Raw genomic sequence first — 24,671 nt, forward strand, 5'->3', positions numbered from 1 at the left:
TAACTGCAGAATCTTAAGTGTTATTTAGAGAGATATATTCCCTGTTTGATCCAGAGCCTGAAAACACACAAGAACTTGACTCTACAAGAATATCTAAAAAATGACAGAGCATTTAAAAAAAAAAAAAAAAATCCCTATTTCTCAGATCTAGTATCCCTCATCCTAGATCTCTTAAAATAGCCAAAGAAGCAACGAGTGGTTGGCCAACTCTGACTTTCACCAAGTACTGGATCTATCTTATTCTTCCGGCTGCCCAGCCACAGCCTACTGCCAATGTTGGGGAAAGCCTTCACATAAGGCTGGGGATAGGCAGAGACTGCTTATTATACAAAAGCTCAAAATACTAGATAATCAAGCAAATATCCAGAGCCAGATGACTTGGGTTCGGACCCTGCTCCTCCACATACTAGCTATGTAAACTTAACAAAAGTTCATAAATTCTCGTCCCTCATTAGTAAAATGAGAATAGTACCTACCTTATAACACTGCTGTGATAATAAAATAAAATAAAAAATATATACAGTACTTAGAAAAGTATCTGGAATGTAATAAATGCTATATAAGTTACATTATTATTATTTGTTTCTCAAGCCCTGGGGGCATTGCCGTATGACCCAGGCTCTGCCAAATCAAAGGCAATTTCCTGAGACCTGGAATCAGAAACTAGTGAAAACAAGAAAGAGGAAAGGAAAGGAACTCTCTCTGGGGCAGTAACAACTGCGGTGAGAGCAAATGCCTTCAGCAGTGGCCACAGCGCTGGGGGCAGCACCCAGTCACAAGGGCTAGTCACCAGAAATGTAAGCTAAGCATCTGGGGCTAAGCAATGGCCAAAACAGTGCCCTTACTGAAATAGGGCTCGACACACTCCTAGATATGTAGCCTGGATTCTGCTTTCCCAACCTTCCTGTAAGCTAACTCGCAGACTCTTAGCAAATGATTTTCTTTTCTTTTTTTGGGGGGGAGGGGGGGGATTGCACCCATGGCATGCAGAAGTTCCAGGGCCAGGGATCAAATCCATGCCACAGCAGCAATCCGAGCCCCAGCAGTGAAAATGCCAGGTCCTTAACCTGCTGGGCCACCTGGGAACTCCATAAACACCTTTTTTATATAAGTGAGCTGAAGCTGGTTTCACTTGCTTGCACCTAAGACCCAAACAGCAGACCTGCAAGAAGTGGATAAATGGCAAAAGGTTTCGAAATACCGTTATGAGTCCTTTTGAATGTCAGTGATAACCATGAAATGGTCTAGAAACTTTTCAGAATGCTAGTGAACAAGTTAGCTCATGGTCCCCTAATCTAATATGCTGACAATAACTCTTAACTTTACCTTTATTAACTGCCCTCTACATGCCAGGCACTGTGCTAATAATAAGCACATTACACAAAATATTGCATTTAACCTCCCAAGTGCCCTGTGAGGTAGATAAGATCTTCCCGGTTTTACAGATGGGAGCAAACTGAGGGCTAGGAAGGTTAAAGAATATGAAGAATTTAAGTAATGTGCGCTCTTGCAAATGGAGCCCTATAATAATGAGAGCTAACAATAAGTATGTGTCAGGCACTGTTGTATGTGTTATTCACATATTAACTAATGTAATTCTAACTGCTCTATGTGCATTATCTCATTCAAACCCCCAACTCTTGAACATAGGTACATTATTCCTGTTTTACAGGTGAGAAAATCAAAAGATTAAGAAATGTGTTTAAGGACATACAGCTAGCAAACGGATGAACAAACCCGGCTGTCTGGCTTCAGAGACCTTAATTTTTCTTTAATAAACTGTACTGGAGTGTAGGTGATTTACAATGTTGTGTTAGTTTCAGGTTTACGGCAAAGTACACCTGAAACTGTACACAGAACAGTACAAAGTACATAGTAGTGTATATAAGCCAAGCTCAACCTCCCAATCCATCCCTTCCCCTAGCACTGCCCCTCTGGTAACCCTAAGCTTGGTTCTGAAATCGAATGCAAATGAAAACAAAAATAAACAAATAGGGACCTAATTAAACCTAAAAGCTTTTGCACAACAGAGGAAATAATAAAAACGAAAAGACAACCACAGACTGGCAGAAAATCTTTGCAAACAAAGCGACAGACAAGGGATTAATCTCAAAAATACACAAATATCTCATACAGCTTTTGATATATCAAAAAATGGTCAGAAGATCTAAACAGACATTTTCCCGAAGAAGACGGCAAAAAAACACACGAAAAATTGTTCAACATCACTAATTATTAGAGAAATGCAAATCAAAACAACGTAATGAGATATCACCTTACACCAATCAGAATGGCCATCATCATAAAGTCTACAAACAGGAGTTTCCGTTGTGGCTCAGCGGGTTAAGAACCCGACTAGTATCCATGAGGATATGGGTTCGATTCCTGGCCTCGCTCAGTGGGTTAAGGATCCGGCAGCTTAGATCCTGAGTTGCTGTGGCTGTGGTGTAGGCTGGCAGCTACAGCTCTGATTCAACCCCTAGCCTGGGAACTTCCATATGCTGCAGGTGCAGCCCTTAAAAAAAAAAAAAAAAATCTACAAACAATAAATACCGGAGAGGGTGCGGAGAAAAGGGAACCTTCCTATTCCACTGGTGGGGATGTAGGTTGGTTTAACCACTATGGAGAGCTCTGTGAAGGTACTTTAAAAAACTATAGAACTATCATTTGATCTAGCAATCCCACTTCTGGGGATATACCCAGAAAACCATAATTTGAAAGGATATACTTGCGCCAATGTTCACTGCAGCACTATTTACAATAGCCAATACAGGGAAGCAATCTAAATGTCCATCAACAGAGGACTGAATAAAGAAAATGTGGTACATATATACAATGGAATATTATTTGGCCATAAAAAAGAATGAAACAATGCCATTTGCAGCAACATAGGTGGACTTAGAGATGTGATTAATAGTGAAATAAATCAGATAAAGACAAATATGAGATCACTAATAATGTGGAATCTAATAAAAGTTATATAAAGGAATTTATTCAGAGAACTTATTTTTAACTCAACATTACACTGCCTTTGCAAAGGTGACTGAAATACATCAATGGGCCATGCCAAAAAATATATATGCATTCAGATATTCATATGAGTTAAACATACTGCTTTCTTGATGGTGACAACTTGTACTATTGTTTCTTTTGTTTCCATATCATCCTGCACTTGTCATAATCTGACTTCACTTCCAACAATTCTACACTGAAGCATTAGCCTCCACTGATATCATTAGTACTGTCTTTGACTAATAGCAAAGCCCTAGAGACAGCTGCATCAAGGAACTTCCTACTGCTAGCTGCGGGAGGTTGCAGAATTAAACAAGCACATCTAGGAATTAGAAGCGTCACGATATGCACTAAGCCTGTTACTGCTAATGGCATCAGCTGCCAGAAAATAGGCATTTGTTATTATTGATCCTGATGACTCAGTGATTATCAACTGAGGTCTATTTTAGCATCCAGCCCCCACTCCTTCAGCAATGTCTACAGACATCTCCAGTTGTTAGGGCTGGGGATGGCATGCTACTGGCATCTCGAAGGCAGGAATGTCGCCAGATGGCCTACAATGCACAGGATAATTCCCCACAATAAAAAATCATACAGCCCAATACGTCAAAGTGTCAAGGCTGAAAGACCCCTGTAAAGAGCCTGATGGGTCTTAATACTTACTTTAATGGCATGAAGGGAACCCATTTCAAAGCATAGGACCAACTGTATTGGGGTGAAAACCTCCCCCACGTCCTCCTTTGGTAAACCACTTACCACTATCCATCACTCACTCCAATGAACTTTCTCAACAGGACAACAGCTATTGCATGGCTCATAAAGCTGCTCACAGTTTGACCCCTACCCGCTTCTCCAGCCACTCTGCAGACCGTATTCTGCCCTAACTTTCTCCAAACTGGCCACCTAAATGTCTACTTACTTCATCCTCACCCTCACAGTGCAAAGTAACTCTTCTTCCTGTAAATTCAACTCCTAGTCTACAGCCTTTTCTCCAGCTGCCCAAGACCAAGGCTAAAAGAAAAAAGCTCATGTAATTTTTTCTGGCATAATTTATGTTTTTCAAATCCTGAAAATAATACCCTGACATTAACATTATAAAAAGCTTTACATTTGATGATCAGCATTTATGGGTGAACACCTCAAGGAAAATAAAAGATGCAACATAAACAAAAGTTGATCCAGGAGTTCCCATCATGGCACAGCGGAAACGAATCCGACTAGGAAACATGAGGTTGCGGGTCTGATCCCTGGCCTCGCTCAATGGGTTAAGGATCTGGCATTTCTGTGAGCTGTGGTGTAGTTTGCAGACATGAATTGGATCTTGGGTTGCTGTGGCTGTGGTGTAGGCCAGCGGCTACAGCTCCAATTTGACCCCTAGCCTGGAAACCTCCATATGCTGCGGGTGTGACCATAAAAAGAAAAAAAAAATTCATCCAAAGGCAAAAAATCTATCTTCATAACGCAAGAGAACACATACTGAAACTAAGCTTCTTTTTTTTTTTTTTTTGTCTTTTTGCTTTTCTAGGGCCCCTCCTGTGGCATATGGAGGTTCCCAGGCTAGGGGTCTAATCGGAGCTGTAGCCACCGGCCTGCACCACAACCACAGCAACGCAAGATCCAATTCATGTCTGCGAACTACACCACAGCTCACAGCAACACTGGATCCTTAAACCACTGAGCAAGGCCAGGGATCGAACCCGCAATCTCATGGTTCCTAGTCAGATTCGTTAACCACTGCGCCACGATGGGAACTCTGAAGATAAGTTTCTTGATGTTATCTACATATTACATGATTATTGACAGAACCTAATTTCTAAAACGCCTTTAGAACAAGATAAAAACTTTCTATAAAGGAAGTAAAAGGAAGTTTTAGCCTTAATCAGACTTCTGGAATAATACAAGGCATTATATCTTCTAAAATACATGCACTTAACATTGTTCTTTAATTTGCCACCAAGCAGGCAAAAATAAAGTGGTATAATAATAAACGTAAATTTGTTCCAACTGTTTCTTAACATCTACCATTTTTTTAAAAGTTATTTGAAAATTCATTAAAAGGTACTGTGAAGGAGTTCCTGTTGTGGCTTAGTGGGTTAAGGACCCAACACGGTCTCTGTGAGGATGTCGGTTTGATCTCTGGCGGGCCTGGCAGGTTGAGGATTTGGCGTTGTGCAAGCTGCGGCGTAAGTCCCAGGTGCTGGTGGGATCCGGCCTTGCTGTGGCTGTGGTATAGGCTCCGGGTGCAGCTCCAATTTGACCCCTGGCCCAGGAACTTCCATATGCCACAGGCGCAGCTACAAAAAAAAAAAAAAAAAAGTCACTGTGAAATGTTTCCAATGCTCAGTAGGCATTCTGTTCTGCTATCAAGCAGTTATATTTTCTTCATTTAAAGGACTGCATTCTCAATTTCAGTCTAACCTAGACAAAAGAGCACTGAATAAATAGTGTGAAAACAGAAAAAGAGAACCCACAAATATTCAACTCTAATTGTTCTAGCTGTGACTTCAGACAGTGAAGGTCACAGTGCTTAGTGCACGAATTATGCATGTCAATAGAGACCATATTTTGTTCCAATATCAAAAAGCACAAATGCCTTTTGTATGACATGAAATTATTTACATTTTTGTTTGCCTACAAAAAGAGAAAGAAATTTCATTAAGCCCATAATTCAAAAGTCTTTGAAATTTCCTTCTGTATTAGTAAAAATATGATCTTTAAAAAAAAGTTAATGTATGATAAAGTTAATTTAACATAGTTCAAAACTATTAGGTGACTAAGCCTATGCATGAGGTCTCAGAACTAACCAAAGTATCAGAAGACACAGATTTAAGGACCAGCTCTGCCCCTTTTTATAACTTTACAGAAGTCACTGTACTTCTGAAGTTTCCATTTCCTCATTTATAAAATAAGATTATTAACCTCACCTAACATACAGTCATGATAAGACTCAAATGTGAAACTGCTTTGAAAACAGAGAATGCTATATAAAGATGTTAAAATTATAGCACACTGATTTCAGCCAAGGATCAACAGGACTGCCATAGTCCCATCAACACTGGCATTTCCTAGCACAGCTCCTCCTAGCTTTCTAACTATGGGAATCCAATTACATTCCTCTAATACAGACCAGTATCAAGACAGAGGTGAATTCTGGTTACAAATGTCACTGTCTGTAGCCAAGTGTTTTTTTCTTTTTTATCTTGGTAATGTCACAGTTTTAAAAGGAGGATGATCATCAAACCTATTACATTAGGATGGATAAAGCAAATATGGTCGAGTCCAATTACTGAATTTGGATGCTGAGTGGGGAATTCACTCATTATCCATATTCACCTTTATTTCGTATGCTACAACTTTTTCTTAACAAATGGTTTAATCTACTTGTATCAACACCTATTTGTCATGTATTTTCAACCACTTTCTACTTGAACAGTGCATTTCAGATCTCCCAAGTTTCTCCTCTTCCGTGTCTCATTCTCATTCCTGGGTCAAGCCAAACCTAGCCACTCGTGACCACTTGAACGGCATTTCCTCCCACCCTTTCCTCACTGACTCTCAGTTCCAGCTGGAGCCCTCAACCGCTGTTCCTCAAACATACAGATCTTTTTTTTGTCTTTTGTCTTTTCAGGGTCACACCCATGGCATATGGAAGTTCCCAGGCTAGGAGTCAAATGGGAGCTACAGCAGCCAGCCTATACCACAGCCACAGCAACGTGGGATCCGAGCCGAGTCTGCAACCTACATCACAGCTCACGGCAATGCCGGATCCTTAACCCACTGAGCAAGGCCAGGGATGGAACCCGCAACCTCATCGTTCCTAGTCAGATTCATTTCCCCTGTGCCACGATGGGAACTCCTCAAACATACAGGTCTTATTCTGCTATTTCCTCTTTCTCCCAGATTTTCATAGGACTCTCCCACCTCATTCAGGTTTCTGCTTAAACAGCATGTAAGAGCAGCATGCCCTGACCAAGTGATGTAAACAGCATTTCATGTCACTCTTCAGCCTCTTACCCTGCTTTATAGCAGTAAAGACTACATCATACATTGAACAGATTCAGCTTGGATCCTGCCTTGCTATGGCTGTGGTGTAGGCCGGCAGCTGCAACTCCGATTGGACCCCTAGCCTGGGAACCTCCAAATGCCGTGGGTGTGCCCCCCTAAAAGACTCCATTATATTATACAATAATTTCTGGTTATGTTTAACATATCTGTCTCCTTTTCCTTTTACAACATAAAAGCCACCTCCTGACACAATCCTTCCATGATCTAAACTCTCTTCTTTCCACCAATCATGCATCTTCAGATACCCTATGAAATCAAACCGAATCCCTCACACTCCTCCATACACGTCTCTCAGTTTCCTTTCTGTGACTCTGCCCAGGCAGTGACATCATCATCCACATGCTCAATTCTACCCACACTCTAAGAGTCAGTTCAAACACCACCTTCACTCATGTTCCTGGCTGATCCTCCTCTGACCTGCCCCAGTCCTTCATCTGTCCTACTCCAAAGGCATTATTATCCTACATTTTATTTATTTAAATTTTCCTCTACTAGTCAACAGGCAGCTTGAGTGCAGGACCTGAACTAATTCAATTTTAGACTGCTGAGTTACTTACATAAAAGGGAATGCAAATATCTGTTTATTTTTCTTGGCTATTAGAAATTAGTATGTGTATTACTGTGACTACATCATAGGGCAGAGAGATAAGAAGAATTCATGCAATAATTCTAGGATACACTAATAAATACCTAATACAACTACTCTGGTTTTTTGCTGTTGTTAAAAATGCATGTTTTCCCAACTTCCCTGCTTCTATCTTTAAATAATTCTTCCCTAGTAAGTTTCTTTTTTTTTTTGTCTTTTTTGTTGTTGTTGTTGCTATTTCTTGAGCCGCTCCCTCGGCATATGGAGGTTCCCAGGCTAGGGGTTGAATCGGAGCTGTAGCCACCGGCCTACGCCAGAGCCACAGCAACGAGGGATCCGAGCCGCGTCTGCAAGCTACACCACAGCTCACGGCAACGCCGGATCGTTAACCCACTGAGCAAGGGCAGGGACCGACCCCGCAACCTCATGGTTCCTAGTCGGATTCGTTAACCACTGCGCCACGACGGGAACTCCCGTAAGTTTCTTAAATTTAGTCATCCTTCCCACTTTACCTTGGGTTCAAATCACAGTTCTTTTTCTCATTAGCTACAATAACTCTTCCAGGTCTCTGCTGCCTAATCTATAAAATGAGGGAGAAAAACCTCAACCACGAACAGGTTATTATAGTATTAAGTCAGATGATGTATGTAAAAGCCCAGTATAATGCCTGGCACCAAGTAGGCTCTCAGTGAATAGTGCCTATTAGGTGATTACTTCTTCTATAGATATAGAAGCAGCGGGTTTTAAACACATTTCAAGGTGTAAGGTTTGAATATTAAAAATACACAAACAAAATCCATCTTTATCTACTCAAGACCAGAATAGAGTACAAAGCAAGCAAAGCTCATGTTGTCTCCTTTCTTAATTCAAAAGAAAAAACCAACAACTGATGTCATTTAAAAAACAAAACAAAAAACCGGGAGTTCCCATTGTGGCTAAACAGGTTAAGAGCCTAACTAGTATATCCATGAAGATGTGGGTTCAATCCCTCCACTCAGTGGGTTAAGGATCCAACATTGCCGTGAGTTGTGGGGTAGGTTGCAGACCCGCCTCGGATCCTATGTTCCCGTGGCTGTGGTGTAGACTGGCAGCTGCAGCTCCGATTCAGCCCCTAGCCTGGGAACTTCCATATGCAGCAGGTGCAGCCCTAAAAAAAAAAAAAAAAAAACATGAGAAGAAGAAAGCATGATGGACCCTCTTGGGATAGACATCTTAATGAAATCACTTGATTGAGAGGAAATAACATGAGTTTTGCAATTAACTACCTGAGTGATGATAAGCAAAGGCAATTTATAGAATCTACATGAACTTTAAGTCTCTTCTTATTCAGAGGTGATAAATGTTTATGACTCAGTTCAAAATGCTCAAGTTTTTTTTGTTTTTGTTGTTGTTTTGTTTTGTTTTTAAAGAAATGAAAAGTATCACTCAGGTCATTGTATTCTATTCCTAAGAAACCAATGTCCCTATATCATTTACATTAGTGGAGTCAGGATTAATTCATTCACCAAACTGATCATCACTGATGTGCCAGGCTCTTCTAGGATTAGTCTGAATTATTGAAAAGTCTAATGTACAGAACATTTAATTAAGAGTTAAACTGGTCCTGCTGTGTAGCACTGGGAACTATGTCTGGTCACTTATGATGGAGCATGATAATGTATACAAGTATGTGTAACTGGGTCACCCTGCTGTAGAGTAGAAAACTGACAGAACACTGTAAACCAGCTATAATGGAAAAAATAAAAATCACTATATAAAAATAAAACAAAGAAAAGAAACTATATTTAAAAAAGAAAAGAAAAAAAAAGAGTTCAATTGGTACAGCCACTATGGAAAAGAACATGGAGGTAGTACCTCAGAAAACTAAATACAGAAATGTCATATGATCCAGCATCCCACTCCTGAGCATATATGCAGACAAAACTTTCATTCAAAAAGATACATGGGAGTTCCAGTCGTGGCTCAGTGGAAACGAATCCAACTAGGAACCATGAAGTTGCGGGTTCGATCCCCAGCCTTGCTTAGTGGGTTAAGGCTCCAGCGTTGCTGTAAGCTGTGGTGTAGGTTGAAGACGCAGCTCAGATCCTGCGTTGCTGTGGCTGTGACGTAGGTCAGCAGCTGTAGCTCCGATCTGACCCCTAGCCTGGGAACCTCCATATGCCATGGGTATGGCCCTAAAAAGCAAAAAACAAAAAAAAAAAACATGCATCCCTATGTGCACTGCAGCACTATTCACAATAGCCAAGACATGCAAACAACCTAAATGTCCATCAAGAGGTGAACAGATTAAGAAGATGTAGTACGTATATACAAGGAATACTACACAGCCATAAAAAGAACAAAATAATGCCATCTGCAGCAACATGGACAGAACTAGAGACGCTCATGCTAAGTGAACTAAGTCAGAAAGAGAAAGACAAATACCATATGATATCACTTACATGTGGAATCTAAAATATGGCACAAAAGAATCTACAGAACAAAAACAAACTCATGGACACAGAGAACAGACTTGTGGTTGCCAAGGCAGGGGGCAGGGAGTAGGATGGACTGGGAGTTTGGGGTTAGTAGATGCAAACTACATCTGGAATGGATAAGCAATGAGGTCCTGCTGTAGAGCACAGGGAATTATATCCAATCACTTGTGATGGAACACGATGGAAGATATTACAAGAAAAAGAATGTGTGTGTGTATATATATATATATATATATATATATATACACACACACACACATATATATTACTGGGTCACTTTCCTGTACAGCAGAAACTGACAGAACACTGTAAATCAACTATAATAAAATGTTTTTAATCAAAAAAAAAGTTAATGCCATGGAATTCCCATTGTGGCTCAGCAGATTAAGAATCCAACATAATGGTCATGAGGATGCAGGTTCAATCCCTGGCCTCATTCAGAGGGTTAATGATCCAGGATTGCCATAAGCTGCTGTGTAGGTCACAGATGCGGCTCAGATCTGGTGTTGCTGTGGTTGTGGTGCAGGCCGGCAGCTGCAGCTCCAATTCAACCCCTAGCCTGAGAACTTGTATATGCCATAGGTGTGGCCATGAAAAGAAAGGAAAAAAAAAAAAGTTAATGGCCAAATACATATAGAGTTATAATCTATTAAAAGAGGAATTCTTATAAAGTAAATCTGATCCCCAAAATGTTTTCATTAAGGATACTGAAAAAAGAGGATTTAAGTTAGTAGAATACTAATAAATGGGAAACTTTAAAGCCACAAAATATTCCTAAATCCTACTATGGTTAACTGTAAACTCAATAAAATGCTTTTAAATTTGGATATAAACTTAGATTATTCTCACACACCTGGCCTTTTTCTAAGTACAATATTCCTTATGGATGCCGCATATTTGCGCATGGCTAAAAACACAGGCAATGTCTAACATAAATTGTAATGTTAATTTACACACAAATTTGAATAATCAATTACTCAGCAGTGAATTCCTTCAGATCACTGTCATCCAGGCCTACCTCTCTATCGAGCAGGAAATTTCTAGTTTAGCGTCTATCCAAGTGACGTTCATGTATATGAAACTCACAGTGGTAAACCACAAAGAGAATACTTTCACTTATTATTATGAGTCAGTTCCTTCCTGTAATTCACAAACTTTCTTTGATGATCTCTCAAAAGTATAGATCATAAAAAGTCAAATCCACCAGTTAAGACAAATATAGTATAATTCCCAAGTTCTCAGAACTAAATATAACCAAAATGCTGCTTTGACAAATGGCAAAAAGCCAAACTATTTTAAATCACAAAGAATCCTGAATCCTCCACAGATAATACATATTTTGCCAATCAGAACTCATTTTTGACTTTGGGGCCCAAATTATCTAGCTCTGAATCCTACGTGAAAGCTCATCATACAGACTCAGTATCTTGGCTTGATGATGAAACACTGTGGCTAGCACTGTGCCACATACACAGATGGCAAACTGGTTCAGAAACACTGCACCTGCAGCTGAAAGAACCCATGCTGCATTCCAGTCTTGCAGTTACTTTAAGTCAGTCACTACCTCTCTGAAAGTTAAATATGTTCGACAAATAAATGGGGGAAATAATCATTGTTCTAGTTACCTATCTGAATTGTGTCACATCAGATCAGATCGAGGTGGGACAATATGAACGTGCTCTGTAAATCTTTAAGCACTATAAATTTCAGAGCGGTTACAGGATTAGGTGTTCAAAAATATAGCTGATGACTTGAATTCAATATCAAATTTATTTCTTAATCTCTCTCTAGTCTAATGAACTAGAACAGTGGCTCTTCAGTGGAATATATTAGAATCACCTGTAAACCTCCAAAAAAAAAAAAAAAAATACACACAGCCCAGTAGTGAAGTCCAGAACTCAGTATTTTTTAAAATGCTATACTTGGATTCTGATGAATAACTAACTATAGGGAGTACATGGAAGTAGATGAGCTCAAATGTGAACCAACTACTACTATTATTGCAATAGAAACTTCATTTCATATTTCAATTTAAAATTATAGTTGACCCAATTTTATGTTCTTTTTTTTTTTCTTTTTGTCTTTTTAGGGCAGTATCCATGGCATATGGAGGTTCGCAGGCCAGGGGTTGAATCGGAGTTGTAGCTGCCATAGCTGCCGGCCTACACCACAGTTCAGGGCAATGCCAGATCCTTAACCCACTGAGCGAGGCCAGGGATCAAACCTGTGTCCTCATGGATGCTAGTCGTTAACCACTGAGCCCAGAACTCCGTATGTTCATTTTTACAGGACAGGTATTTTCTAGAATTTCATATGCCCATAATCATAAAGAAATATCTTTTATCTCAGCCCTTTCCTGTGCCTATGTGTGTGGGAGAGTTTATTCAGAATGGCACATGCTTAGACAAAGTCAATTTGGACAGTCTAAATTTGATTGAGATGGGTTTGATATAGATATATTTTAAAAAAATATATAAATACCACCCAATCACCTCAGAATTAGACTTGACCTCTTCTGTGGCTGGTTTAGATGTGCCAAGAGTTGTAGTATCATTGCTGCAGTCAGACATACCTAAAAGTAAAATGTGTTAAGCACACATTAAATTGATTGTCAAAAGAGCTGTATCATTTCACCAATATTCTTACAAATACTCCACAACCTAAATCATTCATCTGCAGTCAGAATTTGCTTTGCAAATATATAATCATGAGTATCTATTGACTGTAACAAGTAAACAATTCTAAAAACAAAAATTCAGGAAAAGTTTTTATGCAGAATGTAAAAATGCATACCTTAATGACTAAAAAATAATTTTATAAAATCATTTTAGATATGAACCGATTTAAAAGATCAGCGTGTCAACTTGACTTGATAGATGAAAAAACTGAGATCCAAAGACGTCTGAAGTCTAAATATTAGTGAGGCAATGGCTTCTATAAAATCAAAATTTTAGACCAGAACTCTTGTCTTCCACCTCCCTGGCCAGTGCTCTTAAGTACTGATAGCAGATATGACTGTTCATTGCCAAAGTAAAACATCGTACTCAGATTTCATTCAATAAAACTTTAACAAGCTATCTCTGTTTCTAACTTATTCAACAACATTTAGACAATGTCAACTGCCTGTGAAGAATTCTGCTAGCACTAGGAGAAAGAAAAGTAAAATCTAACTCAGGTTATAAGAATATAGTCAACCTTCCATATCCACGGGTCCAAACGAAGATCAAAAATACTTGAAAAAATTCCAGAAAGTTCCAAAAAGCGAAACTTGAATTTGCCACGTACCAGCAACTATTTACACAGCACTTACATTATACTATGTATTACAAGCAATCTAGAAATGGTTTAAAGTATATGGGAGAGGAGTTCCCGTCGTGGCGCAGTGGTTAACGAATCCGACTAGGAACAATGAGGTTGCGGGTTCCATCCCTGGTCTCGCTCAGGGGGTTAAGGATCCGGCGTTGCCATGAGCTGTGGTGTAGCTTGCAGACGCGGCTTGGATCCTGAGTTGCTGTGGCTCTGGCGTAGGCTGGTGGCTATAGCTCTGATTAGACCCCTAGCCTGAGAACCTCCATACGCCACGGGAAGCGGCCCTAGAAAAGGCAAAAAGACAAAAAAAAATAAAAAATAAAAATAAAGTATATGGGAGAATGTGCACATGTCATATGCAAATACTATGCTGTTTTATATAAGAGACTTGAGCATGCTGCAGATTTTGTTATTCGCGGGGTGCTAGAATCAATCCCCCTGTAGTTACCTAGGGAGACTATACTCTGAATCTAATCAGAGACAGATAAACAAATAATCATAAGATGCCATATTAGGTACTCTAATGCAGAGAAACACATTTTTACTCAAGAAATATAATGGAGGAAAGAATTTTACCATTTGTAAATCGAATCTAATACACACACTAAGAAAATATTACTACATGAACAAGTGGGATTCATCCCAGGAGTACAGGCTGTTCAATTAAGGAATTTATTAATATACAATATAGTCATAAATCTAAGCGGAAAAACCACAGTTTTCTCCATAGACACTGAGAAATCTCTTGACAAAATTCAACACCCATTAATAAGTCAATACTCAAGGAAAAAGCAAATGGTATCTTAAGAAATAATTAAGAGATAATTTAATAGGAGTCTACACTATGATTTAAATATATATATACAAATATATATACACTTTAATCCTACAACCATTATTTTATTTAATAAAGAAATAACAGAGGCATTTCCGCTAAGAAGAGAAACAATGCAGACACCCACCATTTCTGCTTCTATTCAACCCTCAATGATCAACCAACCCAAGTCAATAGGAGAAATCAATTAGGAGAGTAATAGGTAAAGAAGTAAAACTATTCCTATTTGCAGGTGATGTGATAGCATACCTGAAAACCTTCAAAGAATCAGTAGTAAGACTAACTAAAAGGTGAAAGAATTTAGTGAAAAAAATAGGATACAAAATTAACATACAAAATTCAACAATTTTTAACTATTCTTGGAAAGTAATAATCAGGACATAATGGCAAAGAAAATCCCATTTACAACAACAAAGATTAAATACTTAGGAATAAATTAAATAATGTGTAAAATCTACATGAGAAAAATGTTTAAACACAACTGAGAGACACTAAAGACAGAGCCACTCTCTTGCCTTCTGAGACAGACTGGACTGAGCACATTCTGTCTAAGAAGTGGCCACTCTTGGCTTATGAGATGGCTCACACTCTATGTCAATAAACCTTCTTAGCTATCAAGAAAAAAAAAAAAGACTAATCAAAATATCCAGGAAAACACTGAAAAAGGAAACTCACAAGGGGACTAGTTTTGTCAGATGTTAAAACATAACCAAAAGCAGCTATACTTTTAAAGCTTTATGGTCATGGCACATGAATAAACAAGGAGACCAGAATTAAAACTCTTGAGCTAGACCAAATATATACGGAAATGTAATATATAATGAAGGCGGCATCTCAGATCACTTAATTAAAGATAGACCTCTCAATAAATAGTGCCAGGAAAACTAGGTAGCCATTGGGAGAAAGACAAAATTAGACCCATATCTTACACCATAGACAAGAACAAACTTCAAACGGATTAGATATAAAAAAAGTGAAACCATAGAAAGTACTAAAAGAAAACAGATGAACTGTGTTTTAAACTTGGTATATGGAAAGCCATTCTAATTTTAAGAATCTAAAGACAATTTTAAAAATTGATAAATCTGTGTAAATAAGGTTTTTAAAATTGTATAAACATCAGCACTATAAACAAAGATAGACAACTGAAAAACTAGGATAAAATATTCACAACATATGCCTCAACAGGTTAGTATTCCCAATCTATAAAGAACTCTTAAAAACAAAGGGAAAAAAGACTAAACTCAGAGAGAAAGCAGGAAAAAGACATGAATAGATAATTCACTTTCAGATTAAAAGGGCCTCCAAAATATAAAAAATGATCAAATTCACTCATAATTAGAGAAACGCAAGTTAAAATAACACCGAGACACCATTTCTCATCTATCAGACTGGCAAAAAAAAATTTTACATATAACAAAACGTCACTAAGGATGTAGGAAACAGGCACTCATGTACATGGCTGATGGGAATACAAATCCACATGAGAATTCTGGAGGGAACTTTGGTAATGCCTAACAAAGTCACACATGCGCTTACCTTTGGGCCCAGCAGTCCCATTTCTAGGAATCTATCCTGGGAATACATCTCCAACAAGACAAAAATATCTACACACTGCAGCACTCTTCATAACTGTAAAATACTGGAAGCAGCCTAAATATTTGTACACAGGAAAATGACTGAACAAACTATGATACACACAAACAATGAAGTACTGCACAACCTTAAAAAAAAAATGAAGATTTCTATGATATGGAGACATTTCCAGGAACAGTGATAAATGAAAAAAGCAAAGTCCAAAAACACCTATAGGTATGCTGTCTCCATGTAAGAACAAAGAGGATACGTGAGAATACATGTTTCTACTCACTGGAACAAAACTACAAGAAGAATAAACCAGAAACTAAGGAGATAGATTACCTACAGGGGACAGGTGGGAAAGAAGTGGAAAATAGTAGGAAATGGGAACAAGGTGGCAGGAATAAGGAAGGAGTGACACTTCTCTGAATATACAGTCTTAAATAATTCTCTTAGAACCACTGTAATTTTTACATACCCTTTATAAAAATAATTAAGAGAGAAATTTGAATGGTATAAAATCACTAACAAATGAAACCAAGTGCATTGAAATGACTAATCCAGGAAAGGGAATGGGAAAGGGGATGAAGGGAAGGAGGGGAAGCGAGGGAAGGGGGAGGAAGAGGGAAAGGAAGGGCAAGAGAATAGAGTATCTTGACTGGACACTCTAACACTAAAGACAAAAAGAATTATATACAAACTCTATCAAAATAGCAAAGTATTTCTCACGGGGCTATGGGTTAATAATTCTGAAATTATGTGCATAATAGAACAACACAAATATGTAAACAGAATGCAGATACTGAGAACCTGGTTTCTCCCTGGTTGGAGAAAAACGCTATAAACAAAGGAAAAATGCTAAATATAACCTGTGGTATTGGACTGGAATCAGAGTTATCTGTGTAAACACATGGTTTTTAATACATGCATGTGTTAGTATATTATCTGTACACACACACACGCATGTCTATGTAGAGGTTTCCTAGCTTTGTGCACCGAGAGACCTAAACATAGAAAAGAAAGAGAAAAACAGAACTGCCATCAGGTAAACATCAGAGCATGCTACGTAAAGATGCCTTGACGAATGCTGAAATCAGAGGGCAAGAAGTCTGAGGAGAAACAGGATTTACAACATCTCCAAGTATCTCCCACAAGCTTCCTAACTAAAAAAGGAAAGACAGTAAGTGGAGAAACTCGCAGTTCACAATGAAGAAAGTCAGCAGATCTAATTTAACCACGTGATTACGTAAACACCAGCAATAAGACATACTGACAGCACAGTCCCTAGACACACCACACTGAGAAAGACACAACATCACTTTTGGGGTATTCTTGCCCAAAATCCAAAAGCTCAGTCTAGTAGTGAGAAAACACTGGACGAACCCAAAAAGAGGAGCATTCTACAAAATAATTGACCAGTACTCTTCAAAACTGTCATGGTCATGAAAGACAATGAAAGTGTGAGAAATGTACAGATTGAGAGATACTACAGGGAAATAACTAAATTCAGTGTAGGTTCCTAGACAGGATCCTATAACAGAAAAATGGCAGTTAGTTGAAAATTTGGTGAAATTCTAATAAGGACTGTAGCTTAGTTAATAATATTATACCAATGTTACCTTCCTATTCTTGATTATATTATGGTCATGTCTAATGTTAGCATTAAGGGAAGGAGGGTAAGAAATATAAGGAAACTCTCTGTATCACTTTTGCAAGTCTAAAATTAGATCAAAATAAGTTTTTTAAAAACAAAAAGGAATTCTGAGCCAAGGCAGATGGAAGAAAATCTCTTCCACTGAGGGAAGAGTGAAAGGAGGGAACCCATGGGGATAGTGAAGAATGGAAAACAGAAGAAAGTTAAGGCAGTTCACTTTTGCTGTCTTCTACTGTCCTGTGAAATAGGAGTTATCACCTGCTCTCCTGTAGCAAACAGCAGCACCAATTAGGAAATTATCACACAGCTCAAGACAAGACCAAATAATAGCTTCAGAATGGGGGCTGGTCACCAGAAAGACCAAGCCATGAGAAGAAGTTTGGAACTTTTAGAGACAAAGAGGGGGTAGAGACCGAGTTATTACTGAGTTAATAATTGATAACACCTTGGTGAAGAAGCCTCCACCAAAAAACACTAAACTATGGAATCTGGAGAAATTCTATGGTGAACACATCCATGTTCTGATATCAGGAAATACCCCAACTCACAGGGACAGAATCTCCTGCACTCAAAAGCCCATGTAGCTCCTCATTTGACAGCCACCTGTATCCTTTATTCCATAATAAACCTATATAATAAATATATAGGTCTTTCCAATATATAATATAGTACCACATATATAGGAAAGACCACACAACCTCAGACAGATCGGGAAACAGGGAATCATATTTCTGAGAATTAGGTACTAAGTCTGTGTTTTGTTCATGTGAGTTAAATGCTCTGACCTCCACATTTTTTAAAGTCTGTTTGTCTATAACTTTAATAATATACCCAGTAATGGCAAGATTTAAAGTTAATGACTTGTTCACTAAACTTATGGTGATACTCACTTCATGATGTATGTAAATCAATTATGCTGTACACCTTAAACTTACAAAGTGCTGTACTTCAATTATATCTCAATAAAACTGGAAGAAAAAGGTTTGGTTTATACTGGAGGCCAAAAATGCCTTCTATAAATCAGTCAGAGGTATTCATTAACTAATGAGTGTAAGAACCAATGACCTATAAAGTGAATTACTAATTAGCATTAGGAAAAAAAATGCCTAATTAATATTACCTGAAGTTTATAATTCACCCAACTGTTTGGAGTTGTTTTTAATTTATTACCAAAATCACATTTTGCTATCTATAAATTGAATAGACTAGATCTATCCAGAGGAAACTATCTAAGAACTTTAAGTGAGGAAGAATTCTATACCCTATAACTGTTAAGTGCATTGGCCCAAGGAAGAGAGGGGCAGGAGGTAAGAGATTTGCCAGGATCCTGGAAGCAACAAAAGACTATGGATAGCAGAAAAGAAAAAAATTGCCTTTACAATCTTCATAATGCCAGTGAGTTAAAAATCAGAAGTCTAATACTAAAGGACCTATGTATGGGATGAGTGCTGAATAGAAATTATAACATGAGTATTTCAAATTAAGGCTCTCACATACCACAGGAGGCTCAAGACATAGGAAAGCAGATATAAACAGGGCAGACATAAACATAGCACATCACACTGGAATGAGAATTTATATTTTTTAATGAAAATAAGTATGCTATTATGGAATCTAAAACAAAATTTACTTGGATAAAATATACATAAGCCTTCTAAAAATTTTCTTGAATTTTTATGATGAAAAGAAACATCTGAAGAGTTATTCCTTCTGGGGGTACTTTGGCTTAAAAAGTTGGAGAAGTACCATAAATAATTATGATATATGGGACCGAGGAGTTGGAAAATATACCCAAAATACATTAGTTTTGTTTTAGTCAAAACCATTCAAAAGAGTGGTTTTTTTTAAGGAGGAAAGTTTCCTTAACATGGGGAAAAAATTCCTTTCCCTACTGTCAATGCAAATGATATTGAACTGAGAAGGGTCTGCCACACAACATGTTCAAAGTTTTCTTCCGTAAGTATAATCAAATAAGAAGAAATAAGATAAAGAATCATTTACATTATGCTGCTGTCTTTATGTCAACAACTATCTGATATCTGTAAAAGCTATTTGGTCAGACACTTCTAAGTCCTTTTAGATAGTGATAAATTAAGTTCAGGTTGCTCATTAAGATAAACACATCAGTGTAGATAATTCAAAAGTAGAAAGCTTTGACAAAATCTGGTTAATTCTCAAGTATACGCAGTAATGAGAAACAACTTAAAAATCAATTTATCAGATACTCAACCATTCTCATCCTGACCATTGTTATCAACTTCTAACCAAGTGATAAAATTAACAGTTTGAAGAAGTCTTTTTATTTTCCCCATTAGGATTGTGTTACTGAGAAACTAATGAGAAGTAAAACGATAAGACTCTCAAAACTAAAGGACTACCTGAAAAGAAAACTAGCTGTAAATAAATTGAATTATTCAGTGTACTGTGGCCTCATTCTTCATAGATAGCTAGCTAAGTTCCAAAACATTAGCAGTGAAGCCAATCAAGAGAACTGGAGTGACCTTAATTCTGCTACTAAATAATCCTCTCAATATTCACAGATAATTTTTTTCAATGGGAAAAAGCTCAGAGTAAATAATCTAAGAATACAGCTTAATATAGATTCAGATAGTTACATACAGAAATATTTACACATGTGTGTACATACATGAGTTAGTGCATATTTTCTAGAAGCAATCTCAGCAATGAGTACTCATAGTGCCCAGGTCTTAGTTTGTGCTACCATTCTCCAGTAAAGGGAACTGGCCTCCTTGGAGAAATGGGCAGTTTAGGACTGACGCTGGATATATACAAGGTGAGCATGGAGCATCTCGTAGTGCTAGAGAGTAAGAAATTGCTTTAAAAAACAAACAAAAAACTTATGACAAAACAACAACAAATCTCAAAAATCCCAATGGCCAAAGCTGGAACAATCTGAACAGCAAAATAAAATAAGAGAGTTCCCATTGTGGCTCAGCAGTAATGAACCCAACTAGTATCCATGAGGATGCTGGTTTGATCCCTGGCCTTGCTCAGTGGGTTAAGGATCTGGCGTTTCCATGAGCTGTGGTATCGGTTGCAGATGTGGCTCAGATCCTGCGTGGCTGTGGCTGTGGTGTAGGTCAGCAGCTGTGGCTCTGATTTGAAACCTAATCTGGGGACCTCCATACGCCACAGGCAGCCTTAAAAAAGCCAAAAACTAAAGAAATAAAGTAATACTGGCTTATAACACAAAGTATAAAATAAATATCCATGAATCAATCCTGATATAAATAAGTGACTGAATAAATTAATAAGCGGGAGAGACAAGGCAAATCTCCTTTGCGGAAGAATTCCAAAAAATGTGTGGACATATTCTACTGTTAAAAGGTAGAACACAACCCATTACATGTTAAGTGCGTACTACACATAACGACTTTTTTCCTCAAAAGTACAACAGGCAGAGGGAGGGAGGAAAAAGTAACTTTAGAGTGAACAAACCTGACAAACACTGCCGAAAACCAGCTGCTTAAGGTTCCATCAACCATGGGAGGGCACACTGATAGGATTTACTCTTGATATGACAGGAGACTGGCACTTTACTTCGGTGCTCTTTTTCCCTAAGACACATTACCCACCCTAACCATGAGAAAAGAATCAGACAAATCCCAACTGAGGGAGCATCTACAAAACACCTGACCGGTAATCCTCGAAACTAGCAATGTGTCACTAAAAAAGACAAATCTGAGAAACTGACATATGACAACTAAATTTTGGATTTATTCCTGGATGGAATCCTGGAATAGAAAATCCTGGGATAGAAAAAAGATATCAAGAGAAAACTGAGGCAATCAGAGCACATTAGGTAATAATCTATGAAAACTGGTTCATCAATTGTGACAAATGTAGCATACTAATGTAATACAGTAATAATGCGGGGAACTGGAAATGCTGTACATAGGAAATGCTGTACAGTACCTCCACAGTAATTCTATAAATCTGATACTATTCTAAAATAAGAGTTTATAGGAGTTCCCACCGTGGCACAGTGGGTTAAAGATCTGACACTGTCTCTGTGGTGGTGCAGGTTTGAGCCCTGGCCTGGCATTGTAGGTTACGGATGCCACATTGCTAGGGCAGTGGCTCAGATTCAATCCCTGGCTGGGAACTTCCATATGCCATGGGTGTGGCAAAAAAATAACATAAAGAAATAAAAGAAAATAAGTTTCTTAAAAAATAACCCAAAAACCACTGCGCTATGTTTTAAATTATTATTGTTTTTAATAATTATTATTAATAATATAAATTTATATTAAATTATTTTCGTGCATTTGGAAAAAAGTATAACTGACAACTATTATATTTAGAAATATTTATATTCAAAATCCTCTATTACAAAACTCCATGAACTGAAATCTCTGAAACCATCAACTTGGAAATTCAATCGATATTTAGGTGACAGGCACTGAGCTAGGTCCTAGGAGTCAATAATAAGCCAAAAAAGGGAGTTCCTGTCGTGGCTCAGTGGTTAACGAATCCCACTAGGAACCATGAAGTTGTGGGTTCGATCCATGGCCTTGCTCAGTGGGTTAAGGATCCAGCATTGCCGAGAGCTATGGTGTAGGTCACAAATGCGGCTCAGATCTGGCGTTGCTGTGGCTCTGGTGTAGGCCAGCATCTACAGATCTGATTAGACCCCTAGCCTGGGAACCTCCATATGCTGCGGCTGTGGCCCTAGGAAAGAAAAAAAAAAAGCCAAAAAAGAAAATTAAGATTCGTTCCTGTCTTCATGGAGCATGGAGGTAGTAGAAGATAAAATCCTATAATCACACATATAAATGTAAATCACGACTGCAAGAAATGTACAATGTTACTACCTAGTCTGGGAGGTTAGAATGTTTCCTAAGGAAGCAAAACTTTAATTGAGGTGTGAAGGAGAGCTAGGAGCCAACAAGTGAAATCAAAATAAAGAGTGGTCCAGACAGGGAGAAAAGCACATGCAAAGACCTTGTAATGCCACCAGCAAGACAAGTACAAAGGACTAAGGAAGGCCTACATGGGTGAAATGGAGAGTGAAGCAGAACATGGTAAAAGATAAGGCTGGAGAGCTAAGCACTGTTAAGGAGTTTTGTTTCTAATCATAAAAGCAATGAGAAGCCATAAAAAGATTGGGGGGTAGGGAAGAGTGACAATCAGATGTGTGTTTCAAAATAAATCACTGCCTTCAGGATGGATAATGGATTAGAGAAGGGCTGAAACAGAAGTGAGCAGACAAGAATGAAGGCTACTGTAGAAATTTCAGGCAAGATGATGGTAACAAACTAAAGCAGTGACAGTAGCAGACAGATTCAAGAGATATTTAGAAAGAAAGGAAGATTAATAAAACTTGTTGAAGGGAGTTATTAAGACTCACTCCTACTTTGCTGGATTTTCCAACTGGAAAGATAAAGAAGTCATTCACTGAAATAAAAAACAAAGAAAGAGGACCAACATTTTGGAGGGTTTTGGGAGTGAGGGAGAAATCAGTTTAGTTTCGACCTTGTATTTGAGATATTTTTAATGTATTCAATAGAGGAGCCAACTAGAAAGCAAGATACACAGAGCTGGAACTCAGAGGAGACAGAAAACACTCATGTCCTTAGAAGAGCTGACATCTTTATCCCAGAAAAGCGGCTAACTATAATCCCCAAACATCCAAGAACAACATTAGACTACGACCATCTGGATTTAGTTAAAACATAAAGCTGAGAACGTGGCAATAATATTTCATTAGCTAAAACAAAAACTGTGAGGCACCATGGGGGTACAGAGAGATTTTTCAGTCTTGGTTCAATAGTATATATATTATGTCACTAATCATACAGTACTTAGCAGGGCTGGCCAACATCGTTGGAAATACTCAATACCTGTGCTGGCCAATAAAGTAACCACTAGCCACATGTGGCTGCTGAGCACTTGCTATATGAATGGTTTGACAAAGGAACTCAATTTTTATCCTATTTCATCTTAACTTAAATAGCCACATGTGGCTAGTGGCTACTTTACTGGACATCAGCGGTTTAGAGCTTCCTCATATATATTTAGAGCTTGAAAGTTGGGTGTGGGGAACAGAGGGATTAGAAATGTAGAAACTTTTATTTCCTCTGCTTATTATATTATCTGATTTTTATTTCAAGAGTATATTACTTGTATAACTTTAAACTTTTTTAATTTTAAAATTAATATGCTGTATAGAAAAATTGGGATACAAGAGGAAAATAAAAATAATCTGTAAAACTACCTTTAAGAAATAATCTACAATTAACGTTTAGCCATATGCGAAGTGGCTCAATGAAGTACCTGGAGCACCAGTGGACCAAGTTACTCTCTGAGTTTTATCACCTTTCTCTTCTGCCCCATCCCCATCCCAAACACCTTGGAAATCCTTTAGAAAGCCATCATCTCTAGAACTCTCCCTCAAGACTGCCCAAAATAAACACTGAGTAATCTTCTCGCTTATCTCCCTTCCACCACAATCACAATCAACCTCTGCCACCAGTGTCCCAAACTTTAACTGAAACCCAATCGCTATCCCACAACGTCATGAAATCATTTAATCACTATAGTGAAAAAGAGCACAAGAGTCAAGCAACTTTGGTAATGAGTCTTGTGGTTCTCCTTTCACTGTTTGATGACCTTGGACTAATTACTTCTGCTGGTTTCTACACCTGTTTCTTCATTTGTTTTTTTTGTTTTTTTTTTTAAATAATTTTTTTTATTTTCCCACTGTACAGCAAGGGGGTCAAGTTATCCTTACATGTATACATTACAATTACATTTTGTTGTTGCTGTTGTTGTTGCTATTTCTTGGGCCGCTCCCGCAGCATATGGAGGTTTCCAGGCTAGGGGTTGAATCGGAGCTGTAGCCACCGGCCTATGCCAGAGCCACAGCAACACGGGATCCGAGCCGCGTCTGCAACCTACACCACAGCTCACGGCAACGCCGGATCCTTAACCCACTGAGCAAGGGCAGGGACCGAACCCACAACCTCATGGTTCCTAGTCGGATTCGTTAACCACTGCGCCACGACGGGAACTCCTACAATTACATTTTTTCCCCCACCCTTTCTTCTGTTGCAATCTTCATTTGTTAATAGAAAAGAATACCTAATGCATAGACAGCATCTCTAAAGCATTAGGACTAGCTAGAGTAGCACT

The 24,671-nt window shown here is 38.3% G+C and overlaps 1 protein-coding gene across 11 annotated transcripts in view; it reads right to left on the minus strand.

The window, feature by feature from the left end:
• The window catches only part of ARFIP1 (ADP ribosylation factor interacting protein 1), a 101,961-nt gene that overhangs the window by 72,624 nt on the left and 4,666 nt on the right, over window positions 1-24,671 (minus strand). For 6 of the 11 annotated variants that reach the window (XM_047798237.1, XM_047798239.1, XM_047798228.1 and 3 more), the window contains exon 2: window positions 12,633-12,712. The exons of the other annotated variants lie outside the window; for them this stretch is intronic. In XM_047798237.1, coding sequence (XP_047654193.1) covers window positions 12,633-12,710 — 78 coding nt within the window. In that variant the 5' untranslated portion in view covers window positions 12,711-12,712. The remainder of the gene's footprint in view (window positions 1-12,632; window positions 12,713-24,671) is intronic. 11 annotated transcript variants of the gene reach the window in all.

The sequence above is a fragment of the Phacochoerus africanus genome, chromosome 10 (genome assembly GCF_016906955.1).
Source record: "Phacochoerus africanus isolate WHEZ1 chromosome 10, ROS_Pafr_v1, whole genome shotgun sequence".
Lineage (NCBI taxonomy): Eukaryota > Metazoa > Chordata > Mammalia > Artiodactyla > Suidae > Phacochoerus > Phacochoerus africanus.